Raw genomic sequence first — 27,267 nt, forward strand, 5'->3', positions numbered from 1 at the left:
AAGTTCCTTATCACAGGAGACCAAGAGTCTCTATTCTTATTGTGCTGTTCCTCCTAGGATTATATGACATCCGTAAGTTCCACAAGAAAAGGGTTCCTCTTTGATTGCGAAACATTACTGCTCCAACGTATTGACTAACGCAACACTTTACTTCCCTGTTGAGCCCTACAGTATGTCAATGTGAGCACCACATTAAGAACTCAATGTATTTCTTGTGTCTATTTGATGGAAAGCATTTGATTGACAATCTAGTAAGTTTTGCTGTGGTCTCTCTCTTCACTTGTGTTCCTCTTTCCCATTCATTATGGTTGACCGAGGGTAGTTTGATGCTGAATAATAAATCTATTTCGACAGATGTCAACCTCCAATTACTTTTTATTCAATGACCAGTAATATGAGCAGACAGACAGTTATGATGGGAAGCCCATTGTCACCTATTATTGCCAATATGGTTATGGAAATTCCGAGTAACACGCCTTTGAGTCGGCGGCTTTGAAACCTGCATGTTTTTCTTTCAGATTTGGTTGTGTGTGCTTTGGACTACATGGCATTACGTTCTCTCCTCATGGCTGCATGTGCTTGTTCGCAGATTCACTCTCTAGACAGGAATGGCTGCACAAACCAGTTATTGCGGCTAAAGCGAATCACTAAAATAAAAAAATAAATAAATAGAAGTCCTTGGAGAGCATCTTACATGCTTTAATGTTGACAGTGCATTTCTTCTGTTGTATTCTTCCTATGTGAAAAATTTTATTGTAGGTTTCAACATGTTGGATTGGAGCGTTGCCTTGTTAATTCAAAAATATAGCTCTGTTCAGAACTCCTCTATATTGTTTAATACTCATGTCTTATCTACTGAACGAGAGTCAGTATTTACCGCCAAATATATTTGGCAACAGTGCTACAATCAGCTTTTGAAACAATTACTATGCTTCAACAACAATAGTAATCATGGACTGTAGGAACGTATTATATTATTGAAAGAGTTGTCACAATGACTGACGAAAGTAAGCAGAAAAAGGTGTAATGTACAAACTTCTTCCCAGCCCAAAAACATTTATACTTGGAAGAGTGTGTGTGTGTGTGTGTGTGTGTGTGTGTGTGTGTGTGTGTGTGTGTGTTTTGTGCAGCTGTTTGCCTGGATGGAAGTGTGTAAGGACCCAGCCATCACCCTGTGTAACAAGAATGCAATTCATTTGACAGATGACATGTTTCTATTGATTCATGGTGTCAAAATCTGATTACGTACCCATTGCAGTCATAACTGACAGGATCATGTAGGGATCATGTGATGTCAACCTCCAATGGCCTTTGAATGATATGCTTCGAAACAATTGTGCCTGCACCCGCATTGTACTCTGTCTCGGCTCTGCTGCAGTTGCTGCCTATCCTGTATTACACAGTGACCTGTACATTTTGTGATAAGACTTGTTAGTAGAGTACCATACGGCCTAATCGTTATTTCACTATCCTTCAACCATAGGTGCTCACGGCAGTAGTGCACCAACAGGTTTCCAGCTTCGCTGTTTGAGATTCCAGTTTGCCGCCACAGTGCCACACCATGCGCCCTTTGTCAAAACTAATCATGTCAGGGGATTTCCACATTTGCAGCCCATATCTTCACTATAATGACTGCCCACATTCCTGCCTCTTCCACTTACATTTTTTCCTTACTGCATCGAGTGCCTGCTACACAGCCAGGAGCCATTCAATATCATGGTGGGCAGTGGTTATAATGTTTTGGCTCACCTGTGCAAATTATGGTTATTTCTCATTAAAGCAACTTATTTTATCAGCTGGAGTACAGATGTCAATATGAAATGTGTTCATTACATTCATGTTTTTTCCTCATCTGTCTATCCCCATTATTAACTCCTGTCTATCTTTCATATGTTAATTGTCTTATTTTGCTTTTAGCTTGTCAGTTTTTAAATTCACATCTATTCATTGTTAATTTACTACTTATTCTTTCTTGTTTTATAATCCATAGTTTTTTTGCTTGCTGAAATTGTCTTATTCTTAAAGTCTGTTTCCACAAATCCTTCCTCTTTCTTGTGACAGTGAAAAATTGGAAACTGTCACTGTCTGACTTCCTTATTGCTTTTGTTCTTGGCCCCTGAGTGGCTCCATTGTAGAACTTGCTCAGTGAACCTGCCAGCACCTCAGAGATCCCATATGTGGTAAAAAAAAGTAGAGATGTCTTTGCAAGCAAATGTGCCTGATTTGTACCCACTGGAATACATGTCTGGCACCAGCTGTGTGCCCATGAACCACCATCCCCTAATTCCCAGGAACTGCTCGATGTTTGAGTAGACATCTGGTGCCACATACTTCTGGCATACTGTCAAGAACCTTTAGAATCCATGTCAAGCAGAATCTATGATGCACTGTGTTTGAAAAGTGGAACAACACGCTTATAACAGGTGGTCATAATGTTTTGGCTCATCAGTGTATACAACTCAAAGGTAATTCAACAGACACATATACATCCAAGCATTTACCCCTGTGAGTGATACCAATTAGCCACAACTAAACTGCAATGAAGTTGACCCACATTATAATTCAATAACCTATTTTCTGTGGCACAGAATCTCATTTTCAGTTAATAAATAAAATGCTTTAGTAACAAAGTCTGTGTGTGATATATTCAGTCAGCTAGCTTCTGTTGCTCAAATTTTTCTATTGCTGCTGGTTCACTTTCCTGAAGGGCAAGTAAATTATTTGCAAGACAAGCACTCAAATGTATTAACATATCATAATTACCTTTGCAGCAAAATAACATACAACCACTGGAATACTGTAGCAAGAAAACACCATCCTCTAATCTGACTTGTGTTCTTTCCAAACGAAGACTATGTGGAAGAACAGTATAACCCCACTTTTATATTCCCAGAATTAATGTTTTTCCACCACTTACAACATTTTTTATTGTTCATTGGATTTCCTATGTCCGCAATGTTAACCTGCATCCGATTTTGTCTCGACATATTTATAATTTCCCCGCGATTTACGCAGTACGAGAAAATTTTTGTGGAGAAAAATATGACACTGTTGGGCATCCTGTAGCGTTTACAAATATTATGTGGTTAACTTCCTGACACCAGGGCACTCTATTCAGTAGATTTGCACCAGAAAATGTGTAAACGTTGTAACAATTCATGCTGTATCTCCCGCCGCTGTTAAGCTCTACTCGGCAAGGTGGCTGACGGGAGTGACTAGGCTCGCTTGAATAAGGATATCATGACCAATCGCAACCACTTCCAAACTGTGCCTAGTGCGCAAATGCAGTTTCATGATCGTTGTGATCATCTTGGCACCTTTGTCTAACCATATTTCGCGTGTTTTGGCGTTTGGCCACTTGTAGTGCTAGTTGACACAGTCATTCACTTTGCATTTTAGTGGAAACACAATGCTGTTTACGTATTTTTTCCACTCTAAGCAAAATGTGTTTCGAGAATTTAATCTCGCTGTTAAGTGCAGTGTTTCTGTATGTATTTTTTGTGATGTTACACAAACAGTGTGAGTGATAGTTTGCGCGTGTGTGGTTTACTACACAACTGAAGAGGCACAGTACCTGATAACCTCGAAAGATGGCAACAATGGACGAGAGACAGACTGACACATATTCGAAAACCACACAAAATACTTATGTACATATTCGCACTTGGCAACAAGAAAAAATTCTCTAAATGCGTGGTGCTAAGCATGAAAAAATACACAACTAGTGCAGTAATTCATTATTTTGATAATGAATGACAGCTGCAGGTCTTCCAAAAACATCGATTATGACATATAAAATTGAGTCAAATGTTTCTATTTCCAAGACAGTTATTTCCAGTTACATCAGTGGTTTTTATTAGATAATAAACAAGTCCCTTACATGTCTTTTGATGCCCGTTATGCACATGCATCATACGTGAAGTGCAAAAATGCAAGGGGTGTACCCTATACATAACTTTTACAGCTTAAAACAGTATTTCCCACATTTTACCTTTCCCCGCATTTTACACCATTTTTAAGTTCCTTGAAAAGTGTAAAAGTGGGGTTTCACTGTATATACAATCTTGTCTAACAAATTTAAACCGTGAAACAGTAACATACCTGTATTTCTTTAGGAAATGTGGCAGAAAACATGAGCGTCTGCCTATCTCCAGTTTTAGGCATCTGGTTATCAACAACAATACGGCGTATCTGCGGTTCAAATCCCATATCTAACATTCTATCTGCTTCATCAAGGACTAAGAACCTGTGGAGGAAAAAAATCAGACATACTTGTAACCTTACTAAGAAAGAAAATTGCGACAAATTTCAAGATGGAAACACACAAAAAACAGGGAGCTTCAGTATTAACATTTACAGTTATGAGATCATAGGTACCCTCAGACTTTAAAAAGAATATAATAATTCAAATCCCAAAGAAAGTAGGTGTTGACAGATGTGAAAATTACCGAACTATCAGTTTAATAAGCCACGGCATCAAAATACTAACACAAATTCTTTACAGACGAATGGAAAAACTGGTAGAAGCCAACTTCGGGGAAGATCAGTTTGGATTCTGTAGAAATGTTGGAACACGTGAGGCAATGCTAACCTTACGACTTATCTTAGAAGAAAGATTGAGAAAAGGCAAACCTACGTTTCTAGCATTTGTAGACTTAGAGAAAGTTTTGACAATGTTGTCTGGAATACTCTCTTTCAAATTCTGAAGATGGCAAAGGCAAAATACATGGAGCGAAAGGCTATTTACAATTTGTATAGAAACCAGATGGCAGTTATAAGAGTCGAGGGGTATGAACGGCAAGGAGTGGTTGGGAAGGGAGCGAGACAGGGTTGTAGCCTTTCCCTGATGTCATTCAATCTGTATATTGAGCAAGCAGTAAAGGAAACAAAAGAAAAATTTGGAGTAAAAATCCATGGAGAAGAAATAAAAACTTTGCGGTTCGCCGATGACACTGTAATTCTGTCAGAGACAGCAAAGGACCTGAAAGAGCAGCTGAACGGAATGTACAATGTCTTGAAAGGAGGATATAAGATGAACATCAACAAAAGCGAAATGAGAATAATGGAATGTAGTCTAATTAAATCGGGTGATGCTGAGGGAATTAGATTAGGAAATGAGGCACTTAAAGTAGTAAAGGAGTTTTGCTATTTGGGGAGCAAAATAACTGATGATGGTCGAAGTAGAGAGGATATAAAATGTAGACTGGCAATGGCAAGGAAAGCATTTCTGAAGAAGAGGAATTTGTTAACATCGAGTATAGATTCAAGTGTCAGGAAGTCGTTTCTGAAAGTATTTGTATGGAGTGTAGCCATGTATGGAAGTGAAACATCGATGATAAATAGTTTGGACAAGAAGAGAATAGAAGCTTTCGAAATGTGGTGCTACAGAAGAATGCTGAAGATCAGATGGGTAGATCACATAACTAATGAGGAAGTATTGAATAGAATTTGGGGAGAAGAGAAATTTGTGGCACAACTTGACTAGATGAAGGGATCGGTTGGTAGGGCATATTCTGAGATGAATACACTAAACAGATTCAGAAGGATGTAGGTTGCAGTAGGTACTGGGAGATGAAGATCCTTTCACAGGATAGAGTAGCATGGAGAGCTGCATCAAAGCAGTCTCTGGACTGAAGACAACAACAACAACAACAGGTAGTTGCCATTACGTGTGGCTTTTGGAAGTTTGACTTTGCATGTATATACATGCAGTTGGAATTCCAAAACATTTTGAAATTTATTGGGCTTTAAATTTCATGTACAACCATTTTGACATTGCTAGTGTTAAATATGAATATACAGACGAAACTTCAATTTCATAGTAATTATCACAGAAAAAACTTTAAAGGAGTTCTAGTTTTCACATACATAAGCAAACATGTGGACTTTCTGTTTAAATCTTTTTCACTGCCAATTTCAATCTAAAGAAACACACAGAACACAACATCAAAGCAAAATTCAGTGTTTCTACTGGAATATAGTGTGATACAAATTGAACCATGGAGAGATACATAATCTAACATTCCACTAAGTGGAGTCACACGCTCAAATTCATGTCCTGATTTACCTGCAAGAGAACCATCCATAACAATACAATCGGTGGAATTAATATGATAAACATAGGCAGCAGTTCATCTTCAAAAAAGTCTAGAATTACTACAGTTCTCGGGTGATGAGTTACCTGAACGGTCACCAAATATTTCATTTTCAACATCTATAGACTCACCAAGGACTTTCTAAATTATTTTCTCCAAATGTTTCTCTCTTCAGTGATCACTTTCAACACAAAAGTGCACAAAACACATGAAACAGAACTCTAATGTCACCTAGTGGCTTAAAAAGCAAGACAAAGGTTACAAAAACAATTTTTACTGCTTCTACCACCAAGTGGTCACAGCAAAAATTGCGATACTTGCAGACATGACAGGCATTTGCGGGAGCCTTAAATGTAAGTTACACACTGCGAAAAATCAATGTAACTGGCATGACTTAATATTACACCCCTTGCATTTCCCACAAGCGCCACAATATGATGTTAGCTGCACACTAAGTGATGAGAAAAAAGGTTAATTGATTTGAAGGCTAAAAACAAAGTCAAATACATCAACAGCTATAGTCTACATAAGCTAAGATTAGATTAGATTAGATTAATATTAGTTCCATGGATCATGAATACGATATTTCGTAATGATGTGGAACGAGTCGAACTTTCCAATACATGACATAATTAGGTTAATTTAACAACATACTAAAGTTAATATAACAACTTTATTTTTTTGTTTTTTGTTTTTATTTTTTTATTTTTTTAATATTTTTGTTTTGGTTTTTTCTTCTTTTTTTCTTTTCCTTAATTTATATCTAAAAATTCCTCTATGGAGTAGAAGGAGTTGTCATTCAGAAATTCTTTTAATTTCTTCTTAAATACTTGGTGGTTATCTGTCAGACTTTTGATACTATTTGGTAAGTGACCAAAGACTTTAGTGCCAGTATGATTCACCCCTTTCTGTGCCAAAGTTAGATTTAATGTTGAATAGTGAAGATCATCCTTTCTCCTAGTATTGTAGTTATGCACACTGCTATTACTTTTGAATTGGGTTTGGTTGTTAATAACAAATTTCATAAGAGAGTATATATACTGAGAAGCTACTGTGAATATCCCTAGATCCTTAAATAAATGTCTGCAGGATGATCTTGGGTGGACTCCAGCTATTATTCTGATTACACGCTTTCGTGCAATAAATACTTTATTCCTCAGTGATGAATTACCCCAAAATATGATGCCATATGAAAGCAATGAGTGAAAATAGGCGTAGTAAGCTAATTTACTAAGATGTTTATCACGAAAATTTGCAATGACCCTTATTGCATAAGTAGCTGAACTCAAACGTTTCAGCAGATCATCAATGTGTTTCTTCCAATTTAATCTCTCATCAATGGACACACCTAAAAATTTGGAATATTCTACCTTAGCTATACGCTTCTGATATAGGTCTATATTTATTAATGGCATCATACCATTCACTGTACGGAACTGTATGTACTGTGTCTTATCAAAATTCAGTGAGAGTCCGTTTACAAGGAACCACTTAGTAATTTTCTGAAAGACAGTATTGACAATTTCATCAGTTAATTCTCGTTTGTCAGGTGTGATTACTATACTTTTATCATCAGCAAAGAGAACCAACTTTGCCTCTTCATGAATATAGAATGGCAAGTCATAAATATATAAGAAGAACAACAAAGGACCCAAGACTGACCCTTGTGGAACCCCATTCTTGATAGTTCCCCAGTTTGAGGAATGTGCTGATCTTTGCATGTTATGAGAACTACTTATTTCAACTTTCTGCACTCTTCCAGTTAGGTACGAATTAAACCATTTGTGCACTGTCCCACTCATGCCACAATACTTGAGCTTGTCTAGCAGAATTTCATGATTTACACAATCAAAAGCCTTTGAGAGATCACAAAAAATCCCAATGGGTGGTGTTCGGTTATTCAGATCATTCAAAATTTGACTGGTGAAAGCTGCTGAAAAACCTTTCTGGAAACCAAACTGACATTTTGTTACTACTTCACTTTTACAGATATGTGAAGCTACTCTTGAATACATTACTTTCTCAAAAATTTTGGATAAAGCTGTTAGAAGGGAGATTGGACGGTAATTGTTGACATCAGATCCATCCCCCTTTTTATGCAAAGGTATAACAATATCATATTTCAGTCTATCAGGGAAAATGCCCTGTTCCAGAGAGCTATTACACAGGTGGCTGAGAATCTTACTTATCTGTTAAGAACAAGCTTTTAGTATTTTGCTGGAAATGCCATCAATTCCATGTGAGTTTTTGCTTTTAAGCAAGTTTATTATTTTCCTAATTTCAGAGGGAGAAGTGGGTGAGATCTCAATGGTATCAAATTGCATAGGTATGGCCTCTTCCATTAACAGCCTAGCTTCTAATGAACACCTGGATCCTACTATATCCACAACATTTAGAAAATGATTACTAAAAATATTTTCAACTTCTGACTTTTTGTTCGTAAAGTTTTCATTCAATTTGATGGTAATACTGTCTTCCTCTGCTCTTGGTTGACCTGTTTCTCTTTTAATAATATTCCAAATTGTTTTAATTTTATTATCAGAGTTGCTGATTTCAGACATGATACACATACTCCTGGATTTTTTAATAACTTTTCTTAATATAACACAGTAGTTTTTATAATTTTTGATAGTTTCTGGGTCACTACTCTTTCTTGCTGTCAGATACATTTCCCTTTTCCGGTTACAAGATATTTTTATACCCTTAGTAAGCCATGGTTTGTTACAAGGTTTCTTACGAGTATATTGAACTATTTTCTTGGGGAAGCAGTTTTCAAATGCATTTACAAAAATGTCATGAAATAAATTATATTTTAAATTGGCATCAGGTTCACGGTACACCTCATCCCAGTCTAACTGCTGTAAGCTTTCCCTGAAATTTGCAATTGTTAAATCGTTGACTGAACGTATTATTTTGGAGGACTGTTTAGTATTGCTGAATGGAGCTATGTCATATATTGTAACTAGCTGTGCACCATGATCAGAAAGACCATTCTCAACAGGCTGAGCATTTATCTGGTTAAACTTATCTTGGTCTATAAAGAAGTTATCTATCAGTGAGCTGCTATCCTTTACCATCCGAGTAGGAAAATCAATAACGGGTGTCAAATTGAAAGAACCAAGTAATACTTCAAGGTCCTTTTTCCTATTACCCTCTTTCAGAGAATCTACATTGAAGTCCCCACAAATAATAATTTGCTTCCCCCCGTCTGACAGATAGCACAACAAGGAGTCCAAATTTTTCAGAAATAGATGAAAATTTCCTGATGGGGACCTATATACAGTTACAATTATAAATGTGCCTTTATTTAATTTAAGCTCACAGGCACACGTTTCTATATGTTTCTCTACACAAAACTTTTTTGTTTCTATACTTTTTGCACAATGATAACTTTTGGCATATATGGCAACTCCTCCTTTCTCCATATTTTCTCTCATTACATGTGCAGAGAGCTTATATCCACTTACATTTACCTTATCCATATCAGTAACAATGTGATGCTCAGACAGGCATAGTATATCTATTTCATTCTCAGCTTCTAAATCTTCTAAACAAACCAGAAGCTCATCTACTTTATTCTTTAAACTCCCAATATTTTGATGAAATATACTTACATTATTTTTAATTATACTTTTACGAGAACCTTTCCTTATTCTAACATTTGCAGTACTCTCCTGTCTGAGTTTCTCATTGTGCTTAGGCCTAGTTCCTATACCAGTGGTCACATGGTGTTCAGAGAGGCAGATTATGTCAACTGGGTTGGGTGACTTTAATTCATCAATGCAATTACCTAGGACTGAGATACAACTTGGTGGAGATAAAATTTCTGGTGATTGGTGAAAATTTATAATTGACAGCTGTGATTAGTGATCCAATGTGCTAGAATTGTGCTGTTTAATTTCTTTCCTAAACTGAAGATTTGTTTCAATCCTGACCTCTCGTAGAACTTGACATCTTTCAGTCTTACCTATCCTAAGAAAGGTGCTGCTCCATAACTTAATAAATGGCATTAAATAAGACACACCAATAAAATAAAGCCAAGTGAATCCCATTAAACATATATACTAATCAGCAAGGGAAGTAAAACACAGATTTGGAAAATGAAAACATGTAAATGAAATAAAGAGTTCGTTTCACGGAATTTCATGTTTGTTTCGTCTGGGAAATGAAAGAAGTTGTTAATGTGTTTCCTTGGGATGGGGTACATGGTATAACCTCATTCCTATCGCTCATCTGTTATTCAAATAATTGGCCTACAAGAAACCAAGAGATTGAGAAACTCACTACAAATAAATTGAAGTAGTAATCAAAACAAAATTTATTAAAGGCAGGAAATTTCCAATTAACAAAGCCAAACATACAAGGAACCAATAAAACAACACCAACAGAAGCTAAAAATTACTGGAACAATCACATGGGCCAGTTTCTGAGAAGCAGTCAAATTTATGACTGTGTAAAAAACAATACCAGCTGCATTTTATCAACATATCAAGAAACTCCCTTTGACAACATTCAGATCTGAAATTTTGTTACAACAAATGATGACGATCTCAATTACGCACACTTTTACTCATTAAGTGTTAAATGTTTTTACATATTTGGCACTCTTCCCCAAGCGATTGTGTTACTTCATACTAACCTGCAGTTATCAAGTCCTATTTTTCCTCTTTCGAGCATATCTACAAGGCGCCCAGGCGTAGCAACCAATAAATGACATTCTTTCTCCAGGTCTCTAACTTGCTCACTAACGTTTGCACCTCCATACCTAAAATATAATAAAAGGTTAAACTTATTGAACAAACATATTAAATATACTTGAAACTTAAGGAAATTTATGAATAACGAATATAGCTTACATGTAACAGACAGTGCCTCCTTGGACACCAAGAAAAATTAACGGTTATATTTAGTGTTAGCTCATGTAGTGACGGATTATATGAAAAGCTGATGCTGGGTATCCCTCATGAGACCACTAGAGTAGTTTCAAAATAGTGATAATTCTCTGGTAAAGAGAAGATGCAAGACTTATATATGATTAACTGACTTCTGTCTACAACTCCTCATTGACAGAGTTTAGTTGTTAAGATTCAAATGGATGCCTGAGCTGCTATAATTTGAATACTGGTCAAAGCAAACAAAAGAACTTCAGTTTTGTGTCTTTGGTATAACATTATCTGGTATTTTACCAATTTTAAGTTTCAACATTGAAGATTATCAGGGGTTTGTCCATTTTTTAATTAATGAGAAAATGTATCATTCAGATCAATACTGAAGTTCAGTCTACATCCACAGAAGACAGCGGGTCCATCTAGTAGTGAATGTGCAGCGACAGATTTTATAGTATTCTTCTTCTTGTCAGCAGCAGATGTTGTCATTTCGACGTCTTCAATTGTTTTATATATTGTCTGTCTTTAACAGAAATATTTATGAAGTACAACAATGTTCACTCAGCAAAATGACAGCAGTTTTGGTCAAACAACCCCCCCCCCCCCTCTCCTAAAATAAGAATGCAGATCTTATGGGGGGTTGAGAGCAGAGCAAATATTTAGTCAACATTTCAGTTTCGTAACTGCATTATCAACAAGACTTGTCTTTTTTGGAGGGGTAAAAAAAAATAATAATAATAATGTTCCAAAATTATAATTTAGGCAGTTATTTAACAACAATCTACTAACACAAACCCTTTTTTTATTCCACTTACAAGGTAATCATTGTAAACACTGTGTCTTGGGCTGCTTGGAAAACCTACCGTTTCATCAAATTTTTCAATCACTATGTATTGCTTCTAGCTGAAACACTATTACGTTTGAATTTTAACTTTGAAAATGACTTCTGGAAGACTACCCGTCTTTGATGCACATCATATGTCCAAATCAAGTATTCTGTCAAGTCTTTGGTAACTAAGGTTCTTGTTTTGTGAACTACTACTTTAATATGGGCATTCCATGATCCTTTCAGGGTGTTCTGAACACTAAAGAGTTTCAACGCATTTGCTATGTATTGCTATATTTTGTCTTCCTTCAACTTCCAAAAGAGTGGTTTTGTTCACTGATTGTATTTTCTATATTATCCATTGCTGGCCATTAATTTTTTTAAGAAATACTAAAAACAGTGTTTTGCTGAAATTTTAAGTATCTTAGCACCTTTCATTCACATTCATAACTAGTCTACTCTTTTTTCAATGTATTTATATAAAGGCAGTGGAAGTGTAGGGTATACTTAATGCCGGACGGATGGATTGACTGATGGTGTTAACGGGACCAAACGCAAGATCACCAGTCCCTCAATCCTTTGAGTGTCAAGCTGGGAATAGTCCCTACAGAGGAAGGATACCGAAGACAAATCTTGATAAACCTGACAGTCTGAGAATCAAGAAAACCAAGAGATAGAGGTAAGAAGAATGTGTGTGTGTGTGTGTGTGTGTGTGTGTGTGTGTGTGTGTGTGTGTGTGTGTGGCAGATAAAAACTTCAATAGTTGCACTGGAGGATCATGCTTTCAGTATCCTGTGGAGGCATGAAAGGATCAAGGAAGCAGGTTATGTTTCGCAGCCATTTGCTGCCACCAGTTGCAGGGATACGGTATCAATATAGGAGGACTTTTCAAAAAATTCCGGAAGATTCATAATTTCACGCCAGTGGTGTGTGATGGAGGGAAATTCGATTGGCATCCCTGCACATGCCTGTGTTTAACATGTAACTGCTGTAAGTATCATTGCTGTATGTCTGTTAGTTACCATACAGTGCTGTACTCAGCAGAATGTTCCTAACACAGTTTGCAAATTTCAAGACAGCAGACTTAGAGCAGCAACATGTCTGCATCAAATTTTAAATGAAACTGAAGAAAACCTTTACAGACACACACCAAATGATGCAGGATGCCTACAGTGATTAGTGCTTAAACTGTACTCAGTTCTGCGAATGGTTCAGAGTTTAAAAATGGCCAGATGAAAGTTGAAGATGAGCTTCATTCTGCTGCCCCGCAACATCTACCAACAACGCTCATGTCAGGAATGTCAATGAAAAAGTGCTTCTTACAAGAATCATGGCCTGTGTAGTCTATTTTTTTATTTCCAAAGTTGACAACCTTGTTGAAAGGACAAAGATTTGCAATGGTGGACGAGATAAAAGAAAATTCGCAGATAGCACTTCGCGTGATCCAGCAATAGGCATACCGAGACCTTTAAGTGGAAACAGCGTAGGGAGCACTGTATTAACTGCGGAGGAGATTTTTTCAATGGAGACCATGCAGAAAAAGTAAAGAATAAGCGCAGAAAATTTTTGTGGACAAAGTTCTGGAATTTCTTGAGCAGACCATGACACTGGTTCCAAACCAAGATGTGTGAGGGTGTACGGGATCATAGGGGCCACTGCAACTTCCTTCTGTTTGGAGGGCTATTACTTGTCCTTGGCCAAAGATGATTTCACTGTCTTTGGGGGCTTGTCTACCCCACACTGTGGGACAGGGGGGGGGGGGGGGGGGGGGGGGGGAGGAGAATGCGAACTCCTATGACCTGCAACCTGTGGCTCCTGTCACTGGCTGGGCAATTCCTCAGAAGGCCCCAAGGGACCTCTTCCTCATGGTGGCTACTCAAGTGAAGGGAAAAAATTTCTCTAAGAATTCCAGTTGTGAGGAAAAAGGTGGTGTCAAGAAGCTCCACATAAATTAATGGCGAGCAGTCAGGGGAGGGGAGCATACCATAATAATGACTTTTGTTTCCTCTCAGCTGAGCTATGCAACAGCCATAAGCAGTAGTTTAACCATTTCAGATACTGAATATTTTAAAATTTGTCATTTATAAAACTCAATAAAATTCAATTTCAATGCTAGGTTAAGTAAGCAGAATTCCCTAAGATTTTATATGAAACTCAGAAAATTCCCCGAGATTTCCCTGATTTTTCCACGTGAAATATAACTCCCTGAGTATGACTGGTTTTGCAGAAGAATCGCCACCCTGCTTCCTGATACGATATGCCACACGAGGGCATTACTTCCCTGGCCATCTCTTCTGTGAATATGTGCTTGGCCATGACAGGGCTGTGGCCTGTACCGTGCTGTAAGTCTATTCTTCTACTATTATTTTTTCCCCCCTCTGCTTTTACACTGGTTGGTCTTCTCGGTGCTGATTGTGCTTGGATCTGGCTTGTGGTGGTGGACAAATGTTCCTTTCCTTCCAAATTCTGTAACTCTCCTTTCTTCACTGTATGATTTCCATTGTTGGGTGCGACCTGCTATTTCTTTTCCAAATTTTACAGAATTGCAGAATGCTGGGGACGTCCCCTGACACAGCACGTATTCCAGACTTTGTTCCTGTCTCTTTCTGCACCTTTCCTTTCTTAGAACAGTATCCAGAGCACAGCAAGCTTGTTTTTTGGGTGGGTGGGGGGTGGGGTTGTCAGTGGTAGCCCCCTAACTACACAGAGGTCACACTCCTGGTGCCCGAGCTGTGAACTCCCTGCGCATGCCAAGGTGGGGTATGTGCCAGTTGTGGCTGTGGCAGAGGAACTCCGTGTAACAGTTTACTGGCCAGGTAACTATTGCTGTGGCTGGATGGCACCTGTGGGGAAAGCCCCGTTCAGCGTGGTTGGCACCATGATGGGAGACTTGCACATGAAGCGAATTAAACTTTCTTCGGCTGGTGGCCACATGGCCTCCGAAGTCTCTTCTGAAGGTAACCATTATCACAACATGGAGAGACATGGCCCCAAAATGTTTCCTTCCATTGCTACACCATGGGCAGAATGTAGCACTCAGACAGGGGGAGAAGTGTTCCCCCTCAATACTTAGTTTGTTTTCGAACTGACAGGATTCCTTTTTGACTACTAAGAAACTGTTCTTCGTTTTAACACTTTGAGGACAGGTTTTGTGAAGTAACAGCAATTTCAAAACTGAAAAGTGGCACTGTTCTGACTAAAACAGGACCCCTCTTCAGCCACGGGTCCTGCTCAGCTGCGACAAGCTGGGTGACATTCCTGTAACTGTAACTCCCCATAACAATCCCCCCCCATGGGGATTGGGGCACAGGTGTGTGTGTGTGTGTGTGTGTGTGTGTGTGTGTGTGTGTGTGTGTGTGTGTGTGTGGAGAGGGGGGGGGGGGGGGGGTGTTTACAGTGGAAGAAGGAACAAGAAAACTTCAACAAATCCACAAAGGTTTAAATTATACACCGGAAGAAAAGTACTAAAACACTCTTGAAATGTAACTGCTATAGAACAGCAGAAGTTGCTCTTCAAATAATTGCCTTGAAGTTCTTATACTACTATCCATTAACAACAGAATTAAATAAATCGAGTGCATTTAACTATTAAATACCTTTAAAAAGCAGTGAAATACTCAAGTGAGATGTATCAAAACAATGAGAGTAAATGAAGTCTTAACAGTGAACTTACACTACACATGGGCGAAGCCTTGAACGATATGCAAACTTTCGAGCTTCATCATATATCTGAGTTGCCAGTTCTCGTGTAGGTGCCAAAACAAGTCCCAATGGGTACTGTTTGCGCCGATACATTGACTGTAAAGACAATAGTAAGTATCAGAATCTTAGAAAGATTTAATAGCAACAGCTTAATATCAAAACTATGAGGCTAGACAACAATATATAACAATTTTTTTAATGTGAAATACTTAAGATTAGGTCCGGCCATGTCTTATGAATATCAACTGAATCGTAAACCACTGTAACCATTTCTTTGAAAAGGGACTGGTTATAGTTACCTGTAAATCTGAATTCAAACAACTTTCCATTACATCTAAAATATAATATTCCACAGCTCGTCATTAATAAGTATTTTATGGCTACACTACACATATGACAACAAGAAACAATGGTGCATTAGTGGTAGAAATTACCCTGTTATTCATAGTCATCTGCTGTGGACCACATTCATACATGCGATTTAGGATGGGAACCATAAAAGCAGCTGTCTTCCCAGAACCTGTCTGTGCACATGCCATCAGGTCTCTTCCTGCCATAATTATAGGTATAGCATATTTCTGCACCGGTGTTGGCTTGTCGTACCGTGCAAGGGCAATGTTGTTTTGGATAATTTCAGTCATCTGCACCTCTTCAAACTATGTAAAAATGCATCAACAAATAAATAAGCAACATAGGGAAAAACATACAGACAAATCATAATGCACTTGAGAAATCACTAAATGCTTAAGAATTTAAAAATGCATAGTAGGACTTTGTCTAATGCCCAAGAAAATAACAGACACCTTGCTACTTCTTCCGCTTTGGGAACTTTATAATCTGCTACTCCTTTAAAAAGGAGAAGGGAAATAGGAAACGCAGGAAGGAAAACCTAGATTCAGACACACTGATGAAAAAGGAAAGTTAAACCTCTTCCACAACCATTAACCAGTAAACAAGAGACTGTATAAAAGTAGTTAGAATGATACTTTTATCAACTTACTGTTCCACACATTTCCCTTTATACTTACACTGCTGATGTGAGGTGGGACATCTTCACCCGTCGCCTCCACGGGAATGTCTTCGTACTTGTTGAAATTAATGCCTGTGTTTCCCGTGCCGAACAGTTCACGTTCAAGCCTTTCATCACGGGAAGTTGGGATGGTCCAATCCGTGCTGGAACCATGGCTATCCTTCCACCTACCTCCCCCTCCTCCACTTCCACGTCCATCTCCATCTCTACTTTCTCTGTAAGTTCTCTGTGATGGTGGTGGTTCTTGCCAGCGATTATTTCGGGCCAGAGGTGGTTCAACACCACGATCATTCCAACTTCTTCCACCACTGCGTCCCCAATCGTCTCTAAAAGATAGAGATAACACATTTATACTGTTGACACAAGCAAGTACTATAGCTGTGAAGTGACATTAACTCCCACTTCATGAAGTGCTGTATAATGACTATTGGAGGATTAAAAAAATTAATAGTTTGCTTTAACTATTTGAACATTAAGCGTTATATGTCACGTGCATGGAGATCACTTATTTATACGTTTCAAATCTGATGTATGTATGGAGATTATTTAGCTTATTTCAGCATTTCAAATTTGATACTACCATTACTTTAATTACGTTTGCTCTATTTGGAGGAATCCATTGCATACAACACAGTACAAAGAATATCACTTAAATGCCAGACAAGGAAAGAAAGTCTGACAGAATCATCACAGAACACTTAACTGCTCAGTGAACCTGCACAATATTTGTGCCTACAGTCACATGTGCTATACGTAATCAAAGATCATCTATGTTGGAAGAGGTAGCGACTGTAGCTGGCTTAGCTGGAACGAAGATACTATTTTTCCAGCATAGATCCACTACTCTGTACACACAACTTATAAAATGCATTATTTAAACACCAATTTTTTATTTAACGTATTTTTAAATCAGACTAATACGTATAAAATATTTTCTTTTAGACCCATGCAGATTTCTAGTCTCAGACAAATAGTTCTGAAAATTTGTGATTTCAACTATTCACATTCCAGCTGTGTGTTGCTGGCACCACACATTTTTCTTTATAAATCTTACATGTATTTTCATGGATATTAAAAGTTCAACATCACAAATTTCCACATCTGTATGGGGCTGGGAAAAATAATTTTATACATTTTAACTTAATTTAAAAACTCGTCAAACCAAACATTTAATTTTATCTAAATAATAAGTTATTTTTGCCTCACATGTGTGAAATTTCTCTGTGGATTTTGAGCATTTTGATGAGAATGTATGAGACATGTTAAATTTCAGTTTTACTTCAGTGTCTTTTTCACCTTATCTCTGAAATAAGTGGTTTTATCAAATAATGCATCATTCTGTGTAATCATTGTTTTCCTAAAAAATAAAGACGAAAACAAAATTGATTTTATGTTTTTTTATTAAGATTTTTATGTCAATAGCACCTTTATACTGGTGGCTTTGCCCTTGTTTGCGTATGTCTTGTGTATTGCACACATCCCCGCTTAGCCATGCAAATCCGCATATATAAATCTTGAAAAACATTCCGATGCTACCCAAACAACATGGTCATGCAGGGCAGCCTACATGTCAGGTGTTACATATCTTTTTTAGCCTATCCCCATACCTAGCTAACAGGGTGACAAGAAAGCAAGTTAACAATACATTGTCATGCAGTTCTGAGCTATGTTCAAATTTCACTTCTTGCTCATCAGGAAGTTAGTTTAAAATCAAATGAAATATTTGTACTGAACACGCAGGCTGACAGACAAAACAATAGACACATGTTAAAAATTACTACAGAATCAGAACACCCCAGAACTCTTAGGGACTGAAGGTGGCGGAAGGGATAATTCTGGAATACAAGGAGAAATTTAAACTACACGTTGAACACACAGGCTTTGCTACCTATGAAAAAGTACTTCAAAAGTAAGAAACACCTAACACCCCTACCTTTATAGCAGAGGTGAGAAAGTAGTGACTTAAACACTATCCCGAAATTCCAAGAGCAATTTCAGCTAAACTTTATTCAAATGTAAATTAATACACAGCAACAAATACTGGGGAGATGGGGAATAAGGCAAACTTTAGGATTTTAAAGCCCGTGTGTCAGGGTGACAAAAGGACACTATGAAAAATAATTGAAAATGGCCAACACTGACGTTGAATCTGTAGTTTGTGGTGGCAGGTAAAAAGGAAGGAAGATTGGGTTTAACATCCCGTCAACATCGAGGTAATTAGAGGCAGAGCACAGCTCAGATTGTGTCAAGGATGGGGAAGGAAGGAGGCCGTGTCCTTTCAGAGGAACCAACCTGATATTTTCCTGGAGCGATTTCCTGAAATCGCAGAAAACCTAAACCAGGATGGTCAGACACAGGTATAAACCATTGTCCTCTGGAATGCAAGTCCAGTGTGCTAGTTTATGGTGGTAGTAGGCTAATTGGTGACAATGGAAAATTCACTTCAGCTGTAGTGGTTTGGTGCAGGTGGAAGGGAATGACAAAGCAATAACAAAAATGACAAATATTCGTGTCAAATCCTTATATTCAGGGTTTACTACACTGTTGTCAACAGTGATGATGGCAACAATGACTAAATATAAAGGGACTGAATTACTCTTATTACTGAGAACCAGGCCTTCAAGGTGATTAAAATGAGGACACTCTTGGATGACTGGCTAAAATGTTTTCTATGGAGGATGCTGCTGGTCCATAAACAATGCTTCAATAGTCTAAAAAGGATAAAAAGTGCATTTTATAAAATGTTAAACCTCTAATTCACCTCCCAAGAGCCATTAGCACGAAAGCACAGTACCAAGTTTCTTCATGCAGGAGGTCTTTAGCTGTTGTGTATGTGGTAACCATGTAAGTTTATGATCAAAATGGGGTCTTAAATACATTTCTTGTATACAGTTTCAAGTTGTTGTGTTTAGAGGTATTGTTCCCCATTTTTGTACCTTCTCTATAGATGTTTGCAGTTTGAATTCTGCTCTACACAATAATACAAAGATGTAATATAAACAAACATAAACATATAATGCTGGTGTAACTATATGTTTTATCACACCTACTGCACAATTTATTGCAATTGCCAAAAATGTGGCACTTTAAACTGGTCCTTGTGGGACTATTTTCCTGCATGTTTCTGTTACTAAAGATCAAAGCCACTCTGAAGTAATAGTCTAATAAGAGATAAAAATCTGTATTAAGACTAAGTTTCCTCAAAAATCCCACTTGTACAGAGCTGATAAAAAACATTGTGTTTTACATCTTAAGTACATCAGAAAATACTGCAACCATATGCTGATGGCGTACAAAGGCCTCTCAAATTGCTAACTCAAATCATATGACATGACCAATGGTAGTTTGAGATGTTTGGAATATGCATTGGAAATTGAAGAGATTTCCATTTTCCTTGCACCAACACGCTGTGTACTGTGCCAAGTGCCACTCACGTCTTTGGGAAATTGGAAATCCACTACTTTCAGCGTGAAGTGCCCCCGTTGGAAGTGGTGCCACCTGGCACCCACGGTGGCAACCCGAGGGCTAGGCACCAGAGAGTGAGGCCTTTCTGCTCATGATGCTGAACAGTGCCAAAGTCACTAGTATTTGTCGTGCTGTTATTTGGGTGATGCTGTTTTTGCCTCATACCAGTGATACTTGAGGTTATCAAGACAGATACTATTGTGGCAGCTTTTTGATCTCACCATCAGTTGCAGCATAGTGATGTGATATACTGTCTGGTACTTTCCTAAGAGGTAGATGTGCTTATGGTTTTGGCTCAGAGCTTGATGGTGATCATAAAGATGGTTTCCTGTGATATCGACTGGAAGACCATAGTTGCTTAGTTCTACTTATGGTTTAGTATGCGGTCCTGAGCAGCTGGTGTCATGGATTTGGAATTTGGATTTTGCTCTTGCATGTTTCCACATTAACACATTGTTGCGAATTGGAATACGTTTACGTCTGTTGTGAGTGCATGAAACTGTTGTGGAATATACAAGCTGTAGTTATTAGTCTAATAGCCTAATCTGCCGTCAGTGTTTTTAGAGTGTAGTGTCATGAAATTGAGGCAGGACTTGTACTAACTTCGTTACAAGAGGAGTGCACTTTTCATGCAAACAGTCGAGCGGCAGAGCGGAGCCTGTATGCCACAGAGGACAAGACTGTTGTCTGCTGTGTTGTACTGTGTGAAGTGTGTGTTCACCACTCTTGTGAGAGGAGCACCAAGTTAAACTTGACGATGACATGGTGATGCCACATAAATTTAAATCATCTCAGGATCAAGCTATTTTGTTTGTATGGACGAATGATGTGAGCTATGCTGGACTGGGATCTGAGTGAACTTTGAATTGATTGTTAACCTCATAATTTTTCTGCTTGGCCTTGTGTTCCTCAAATGGTTTCAAATGCACACATTTAAAGCATACCTAGTTTAAGTTGTTTGTTCAAATTGTACCGTGTTTGCTTTGTTTCATTGTAAGTGACACAGACTAACTTTTATACGCAACCTTAGTTGGCTTTAGTGCACACACTGCTCGTGTCATACTAAAAAATGATTGCAAATGGAGCAGTGGTTCAAGTAGTAGTTGTGTAGTTATACAACTGTGCCTGCATGCACCTTAACATGTCTTCTTTATGGTAAGTAGCAATCTGTTTTTACCTACGTTGTTGATATTTCTACCTGGAGTTTCCATTGTTTGATTATTCTGTAACTGAATAGATAAGAAATCTATTATTCTGCTCATGCACAATTCTTTTCACTGTCTCACCCAGTGTGTGTGTCAATCTGTGATTAAGAAAGACATCCCTGCCTATGGCCTAGCTACTGCCATGAGCTTTGGATACCTTACGTTAATTGGGCTAGTGTCTGAATAGTGAAAGCAGCAAATCTCAGCCAAGAATTAAGGTGTAAATAATGCTTCAGCTAGTGCCAGTAGAATAATAGGGTTAGCACCCATTAATTATAAGTTACATAATCTCATAGAAGTTAATGCCTTAGTTTAAATAACGTAATAGTCATCAAGACCAGATAAGATTCAAGAGAGCTCGATATGGACAGTAGATTGGGTATAGCTGATTGTGTGTATGGCGAACACCTTGCTATGTGGTCTCTCTCTCTCTCTCTCTCTCTCTCTCTCTCTCTCTCTCTCTCTCTCTCTCTCTGTGTGTGTGTGTGTGTGTGTGTGTGTGTGTGTGTAACTTATTGGCTGTAAATATTGTGTTACTGAAATTTTAAGTGTGTTAAAGTTTAATATATTTTAAGACACTCACCAATGAGCTTTAGAAGATTTTATACTGTTTACATAATTTAAGGAGGTTATGAGCTTGGTTAATTTATTATTTTATTGATTGAAGTGATAAGAGTCCAATCTGAGAGCTAGTTACACTGTCAGGAGCAGATAGTGCTTGAAACCTAGTACGTTAGTCATTCAGGTTTCTGTTACAGAGCAAGGTTGGTTGTTTCCAACTTATTTTACCCATCTCAGCTGACAAATGTGCTACTACTGCCACTGAAGTTGTGTGTTTACGTGGCACCTGGAGTCCAGCCTCCTTCCTAGAGGTCGCCAGGTCAAGATTGTCTTGGAACCTGTCAGCAGTTTGAAGACAAATTAAGAAAGGATACCAATACAGGAATTTTTTTTTAGCCACAGCTCATTCTCAACATAAAAATTCCAGCATTCCACTCTCGAGTCACGTTATATTGGCACGGATAGATTGATGGCATTAAAAGGACCAAACTATGAGGACATCAGATCCTTAATCCTTTGCGTGTCGATCTGGAAATTAGTAACCATACAGGAAGGACACAAAAGACAAATACCAATCTACTGGATTGTATCCAAGAATTGGAAAAACCAAGTGAGAGAAGAAAGCAGAAGCGAGAGAGGGATAAAAGGGTAAAGGTGGGACACTTACTCTACACAGAAAACAGCTGGAGGCCCCCTTCCCCAGGATATGCTATGCAACCAGAAAGAGACCCCCTGCATATTACATTGGGCTGTGGGACAGAATCATCCTTTCTAATAATTCTCTCAATTTACTTGTTAGGTTGCTCAGTCTGTAGCAGTTTCAATCTTTTGGGTCTTTTCCTGATTTCCATATAGGTACTGTGATACTATCTCCTTTCTGAGGGAAATTCGCCATCTTGCCATTTGTTGCTAAAAATGTGTAGAATAGAAAACTAAATGAAACTACTAGTATGTAGAATAGTTTTTAAGGTGTTGAAGGATCCGTTAAAGTGTTGAAGGATCTGATTGTGAATGTTGTCTGCTCCTGGGGGTGTATCTCTACAGTGTTTCAAAATGGTATCTAGTTCCCAGGCTGTAAAGGAGTGAACTGTAAGTTGCCTGGTGTGTTTAGGTAAACAATATAGTATTACATTCTTTTAAAAGTTGATATTCACTGAAATTAGGATGGTAATTCCTACATCTGAACATTTCTGCATTATATGTTGCTAACAGTTCAGCAATGTCAGAGAAACTAGAGGTAATTTCCAATTCAAAGATTCACTGTATTCTGTAACTGTTGTGAAATCCACTAATCTGCAACAGGAAGAAAACATGCTTTGTTGGTGCTACACATTTTAGCAATTTTACCTGAAGTAAATTCAGGCTGCAGTGTTGTTTTTCAGCACGGGAGTCTAGAAGTGTGCACAGAATAAGTTAATTGAAAAACCTGTACAATGCACCCATTTATTTACATATTTCGGATGCGTACAAAACTTAGGTACAAGTGTTTTGGATATATAATTTATTTCATAGCAATCAACATTTGTGGTTCACAGTTCTGGCAAAGAATATATCATCCCTGAATTTCATTGTATATCAACACAGAAACACATTTTTTGAGAATTTTTGGAGGTTACCTTTGTCCTTTGCATAATCTATGAGCAATTTGTAGTAAATAGGCATTTGTAATTTAGTTACTGTAGCAGATATTCTAACTAACATACTGTGTTACATGTAGTTTTCCCTTAAAGAGGAATAACCCTATATCTGCACTTATCATACATGAACTCTGTATTCGAGTTTGCAGACAACTAATCAGTGGTCTTAATTTTAAAAAAGTTAATTTTTCACTGCCTTTTAATACACTGCACCAGCCAAAATGCAACCCCACTGTGAATGCTGTTCTCAAACATGGGATGACTTGGTTGGCATTTGTAAGCAGCTGGAAATAGCCCTGAATACTGTCAAACAATTGGCAGCTGCTGTGAATCTGTGTGTTGCAAGAGCTCCCGAGAGTTGTGTACCTGCAATGCCTGTACCACAGGTACCTCAAGTACTATCCTCTGCAGTGAATCCTGCCTCCTCTGCAAAAGTACAGAATCAGTCATTACTCGTCCACTTGACTGCGAGCGGTGTGTCAATGGTAGATCCAGGTGTCCTGTACAGAGTGGATGGACACCAGAGTCGAGTGGTCCTGAGTCGAGTGAAGGACTGAACCAGAGACTTCGAAGGTTCTGTGACAAGTTAGGCTGTGACTTCCTGGACTTGCACCATAGGCTTGAGAACAGTAGGGTTCCCCTAAATGGAGCAGGCGTGCACTACACATCAGACACTGCTTCTCAGATATCCGATCCAGATATGCCTCCATCAGATTACAGTATTATGATCCTAATGGTAAAGCTCACATAATACTAGGTACAGAAAGCTGTTTGAAATCTGAAATTGATAGGAGTGAGATTTTTTGGGGAAACTTTGAATGTATATCGAAAGGATAGGCAAATGGCAAATGGTGGTGTATTTGTAGCAGTAGACAAGAAACTCCAATCCACTGAGACAAAAATTAAAGCTGCATGCGAGATTGTTGGGGCAAGACTCATATCATGGGTGGGTATAAAATGATAATTAGATGCTTCTTTTGCCCACTGGACTCATCTATTTATGTAACTGAAAACTTTAGAGAAAACCACAGTTCACTTGTGCGGAAGATACCCCCATCATACTGTAAGACAGGGAAAATGGCAGTTTAGTTAGTGGTGGGTGTTGATAGGACATCCTGTGAAACTTTACTAAACACCTTCTCTGAAAACTACCATAACAGATAGATAGGAACCCCACTCATGATGCAAATATATTGGATATAATAGTAACAAAAAAACCTGACCTCTTTGAGGATTTCCACACAAACTGGTATAAGTGACCATGATGCAGTTGTGGCAACAATGATTAACAAAGTACAAAGGACAATTACACCAAGAAGAATAATATATACATGTTCAATAAACTAGATAAAAAAATCAGAGTCTCATCCCGAGAACTTTCAGCATAGGGCAGGAGCATGTGGAGAAACTCTGCCTCAAGTAAACATTCCACGTGGGAAAAATATATCTAAAAACACAGATGATGTGACTTACCAAACGAAAGTGCTGGCAGGTCGATAGACACACAAACAAACACAAACATACATATGAAATTCAAGCTTTCGCAACAAACGCGGAATGTTTCCCTCTATTTTTTTTTTTTTATATATATATATATATATATATATATATATATATATATATATATATATATATATATAACAAAGACTATTGCATAACAGGTATAAAATATAGCATAGAGCTATAGAAATAGAAATGCTGAATGAAACACACGACAGCAATGCATGATTCCTTTAATGACTACCGTAGCAGAATACTGTCAAGCGATATTCACAGAAGCCAAAGAAATTCTGGTTGTATGTAAAGGTCATTAGTGGCATCGAAGTTAGTGTCCAGTCCCCACCGAATGACAAAGGGACTGAAATAGAGGGTAGCAAAGCAAAAGCTGAACTCAGTTATCAAATGTTCCTTTACAAAAGAAACCCCAGCAGAATTCCCCACTTTAATCTTCATACCACTAAAAATATGAATGAAGTAACTATTAGTGTCAGTGGTGTTGAGAAACAGCTGAAATTACTAAAATTGAACAAAGCTCCAGGCCACATGGGAATCCCTGTCAGATTCCATACTGGATTTGGAGTTGACTTAGCCCCCATAGGTCACATTCGTCTATATGAAGGGTAAGAGAAGTGAACCACAATACTACCATCCAATATTCTTGACATTGATTTGTTGTATAATCTTTAAACATATTCTGAGCTCCAACATAATGAGGTATCTCAAACAGAAAGACCTCCTCAATGCCAATCAGTATGAATTCCAAAAACATTGCACACAGAAACTCAATTCACACTTTTCTCACGTAACGTACTAAAAGCTTTGGATCAAGGCAATCATCTAGATGCAGTATGTATTGATATCCGAAAAGCATTTGACATAGTACCATACCTATGCTTATCGTCAAAAGCGCAATCGTATGGGGTATAAAGAGAAATTTGTGACTGGAGTGAGGGCATTTTCATAGGGAGGATGCAGCTTGTTATCTTAGTTGGAGAGTCATCGTCAGATGAAAGTAACTTCAGGTGTACCCCAGGGAATTCTGCTGGAACTCTTTATGTTCATATTGTATATTAATGACGTCACAGACAATATTAATACTAACATCAGACTTCTTGTAGGTGATGCACATATCTATAATGAAATACTATTTGAAAGAAGCTGCATAAATATTCAGTCACATCCTGATCAGATTTCAAAGTGGTGCAAAGATTGGCAACTTGCTTTAAATGTTCAGAAATGTAAAATTGTGCACTTCACAAAACGAAAAAACATTGTATCCTACGACTTCAATATCAACGAGTCACTGTTTGAATCTGCCAACTCGTACAAATCCAATGGTAAATTTAGTATCTTATTACCATAATATCAACGACTCTGTTAAAAATCAGCCAATTCTCACCAATATATGGGAGTAACATTTGTAGGTATATAAAATGGAATGATCACATAGGTTCAGTCAAGGGTAAAGCAGGTGGTAGACTTCAGTTTATTGGTATAATACTGGGGAAGTACAATTAGTCTGCAAAGGAGAGTGCTTACAAATCACTCGTGCGACAAGTTGTAGAATACTACTGAAGTGTGTGGTACCTGTACCAAGTACGACAAACAGGGGGTATTGAACATACACAGAGAAAGGGCAGCCTGAGTGGTCACAGGTTTGTTTAATCCGTGGGAGAGTGTCGCAGAGATACTTAAGGAACTGAACTGGAAGACTGCTGAAGATAGATGTAAACTATCTTGAGAAAGTCTGTTAAAGTTTCAAGAACCAGCTTTATATTGTGACTCTAGGAATACTACAACCCTCCTATGTATCACTCGTGGAGAAGATTAGAACACACACACACACACACACACACACACAGACAGACAGACAGACAGAGAGAGAGAGAGAGAGAGAGAGAGAGAGAGAGAGAGAGAGAGAGAGGAGGGGGGGGGGGGCGGGGGGCGTCATTCAAATAGCTGTTGTTCCCATGCTCCATACATGAATGGAATGGGAAGAAATCCTAATAACTGTTACAATGGAACATACCCTCTGCCATGCTCCTCATGGTGGTTTGCACCGTAGATGTAGAATCTGGATCACTGCTGTGAAACTGTCATATGTGCTGTTATAGAAACATCATTCCTTACATTCATTCATTCTATTGTTTCAGAAAGAAACAGACACTTTACAGCCAGGCTTGTCCCTCTTCCCATGGGGTAACCATGGTAAGGAAAGTAGTTAGATTATAACTGCCCAAATTGACATGCCAATATCTGTCAGTTAAGACAGTCATATCAAATATCAGTATACCTATTATGTTGTTTGATATGTTTCACACGCAAAATGTCTGCCCTGATGCCGTCTACTCCAATCAAGG

At 38.1% G+C, this 27,267-nt stretch overlaps 1 protein-coding gene across 1 annotated transcript in view; it reads right to left on the reverse strand.

Moving 5' to 3' along the window:
- Positions 1 to 27,267, reverse strand: part of LOC126457626 (ATP-dependent RNA helicase DDX3X) — a 166,355-nt gene that overhangs the window by 95,829 nt on the left and 43,259 nt on the right. Inside the window, exons 4-8 of the mRNA XM_050094097.1 lie at positions 16,538 to 16,865; positions 15,944 to 16,165; positions 15,481 to 15,605; positions 10,735 to 10,860; positions 4,102 to 4,246 (exon numbers count right to left, since the gene is read on the reverse strand). Coding sequence (XP_049950054.1) covers positions 4,102 to 4,246; positions 10,735 to 10,860; positions 15,481 to 15,605; positions 15,944 to 16,165; positions 16,538 to 16,865 — 946 coding nt within the window. The remainder of the gene's footprint in view (positions 1 to 4,101; positions 4,247 to 10,734; positions 10,861 to 15,480; positions 15,606 to 15,943; positions 16,166 to 16,537; positions 16,866 to 27,267) is intronic.

The sequence above is a fragment of the Schistocerca serialis genome, chromosome 2 (assembly GCF_023864345.2).
Source record: "Schistocerca serialis cubense isolate TAMUIC-IGC-003099 chromosome 2, iqSchSeri2.2, whole genome shotgun sequence".
NCBI classification, from domain to species: Eukaryota; Metazoa; Arthropoda; class Insecta; order Orthoptera; family Acrididae; genus Schistocerca; species Schistocerca serialis.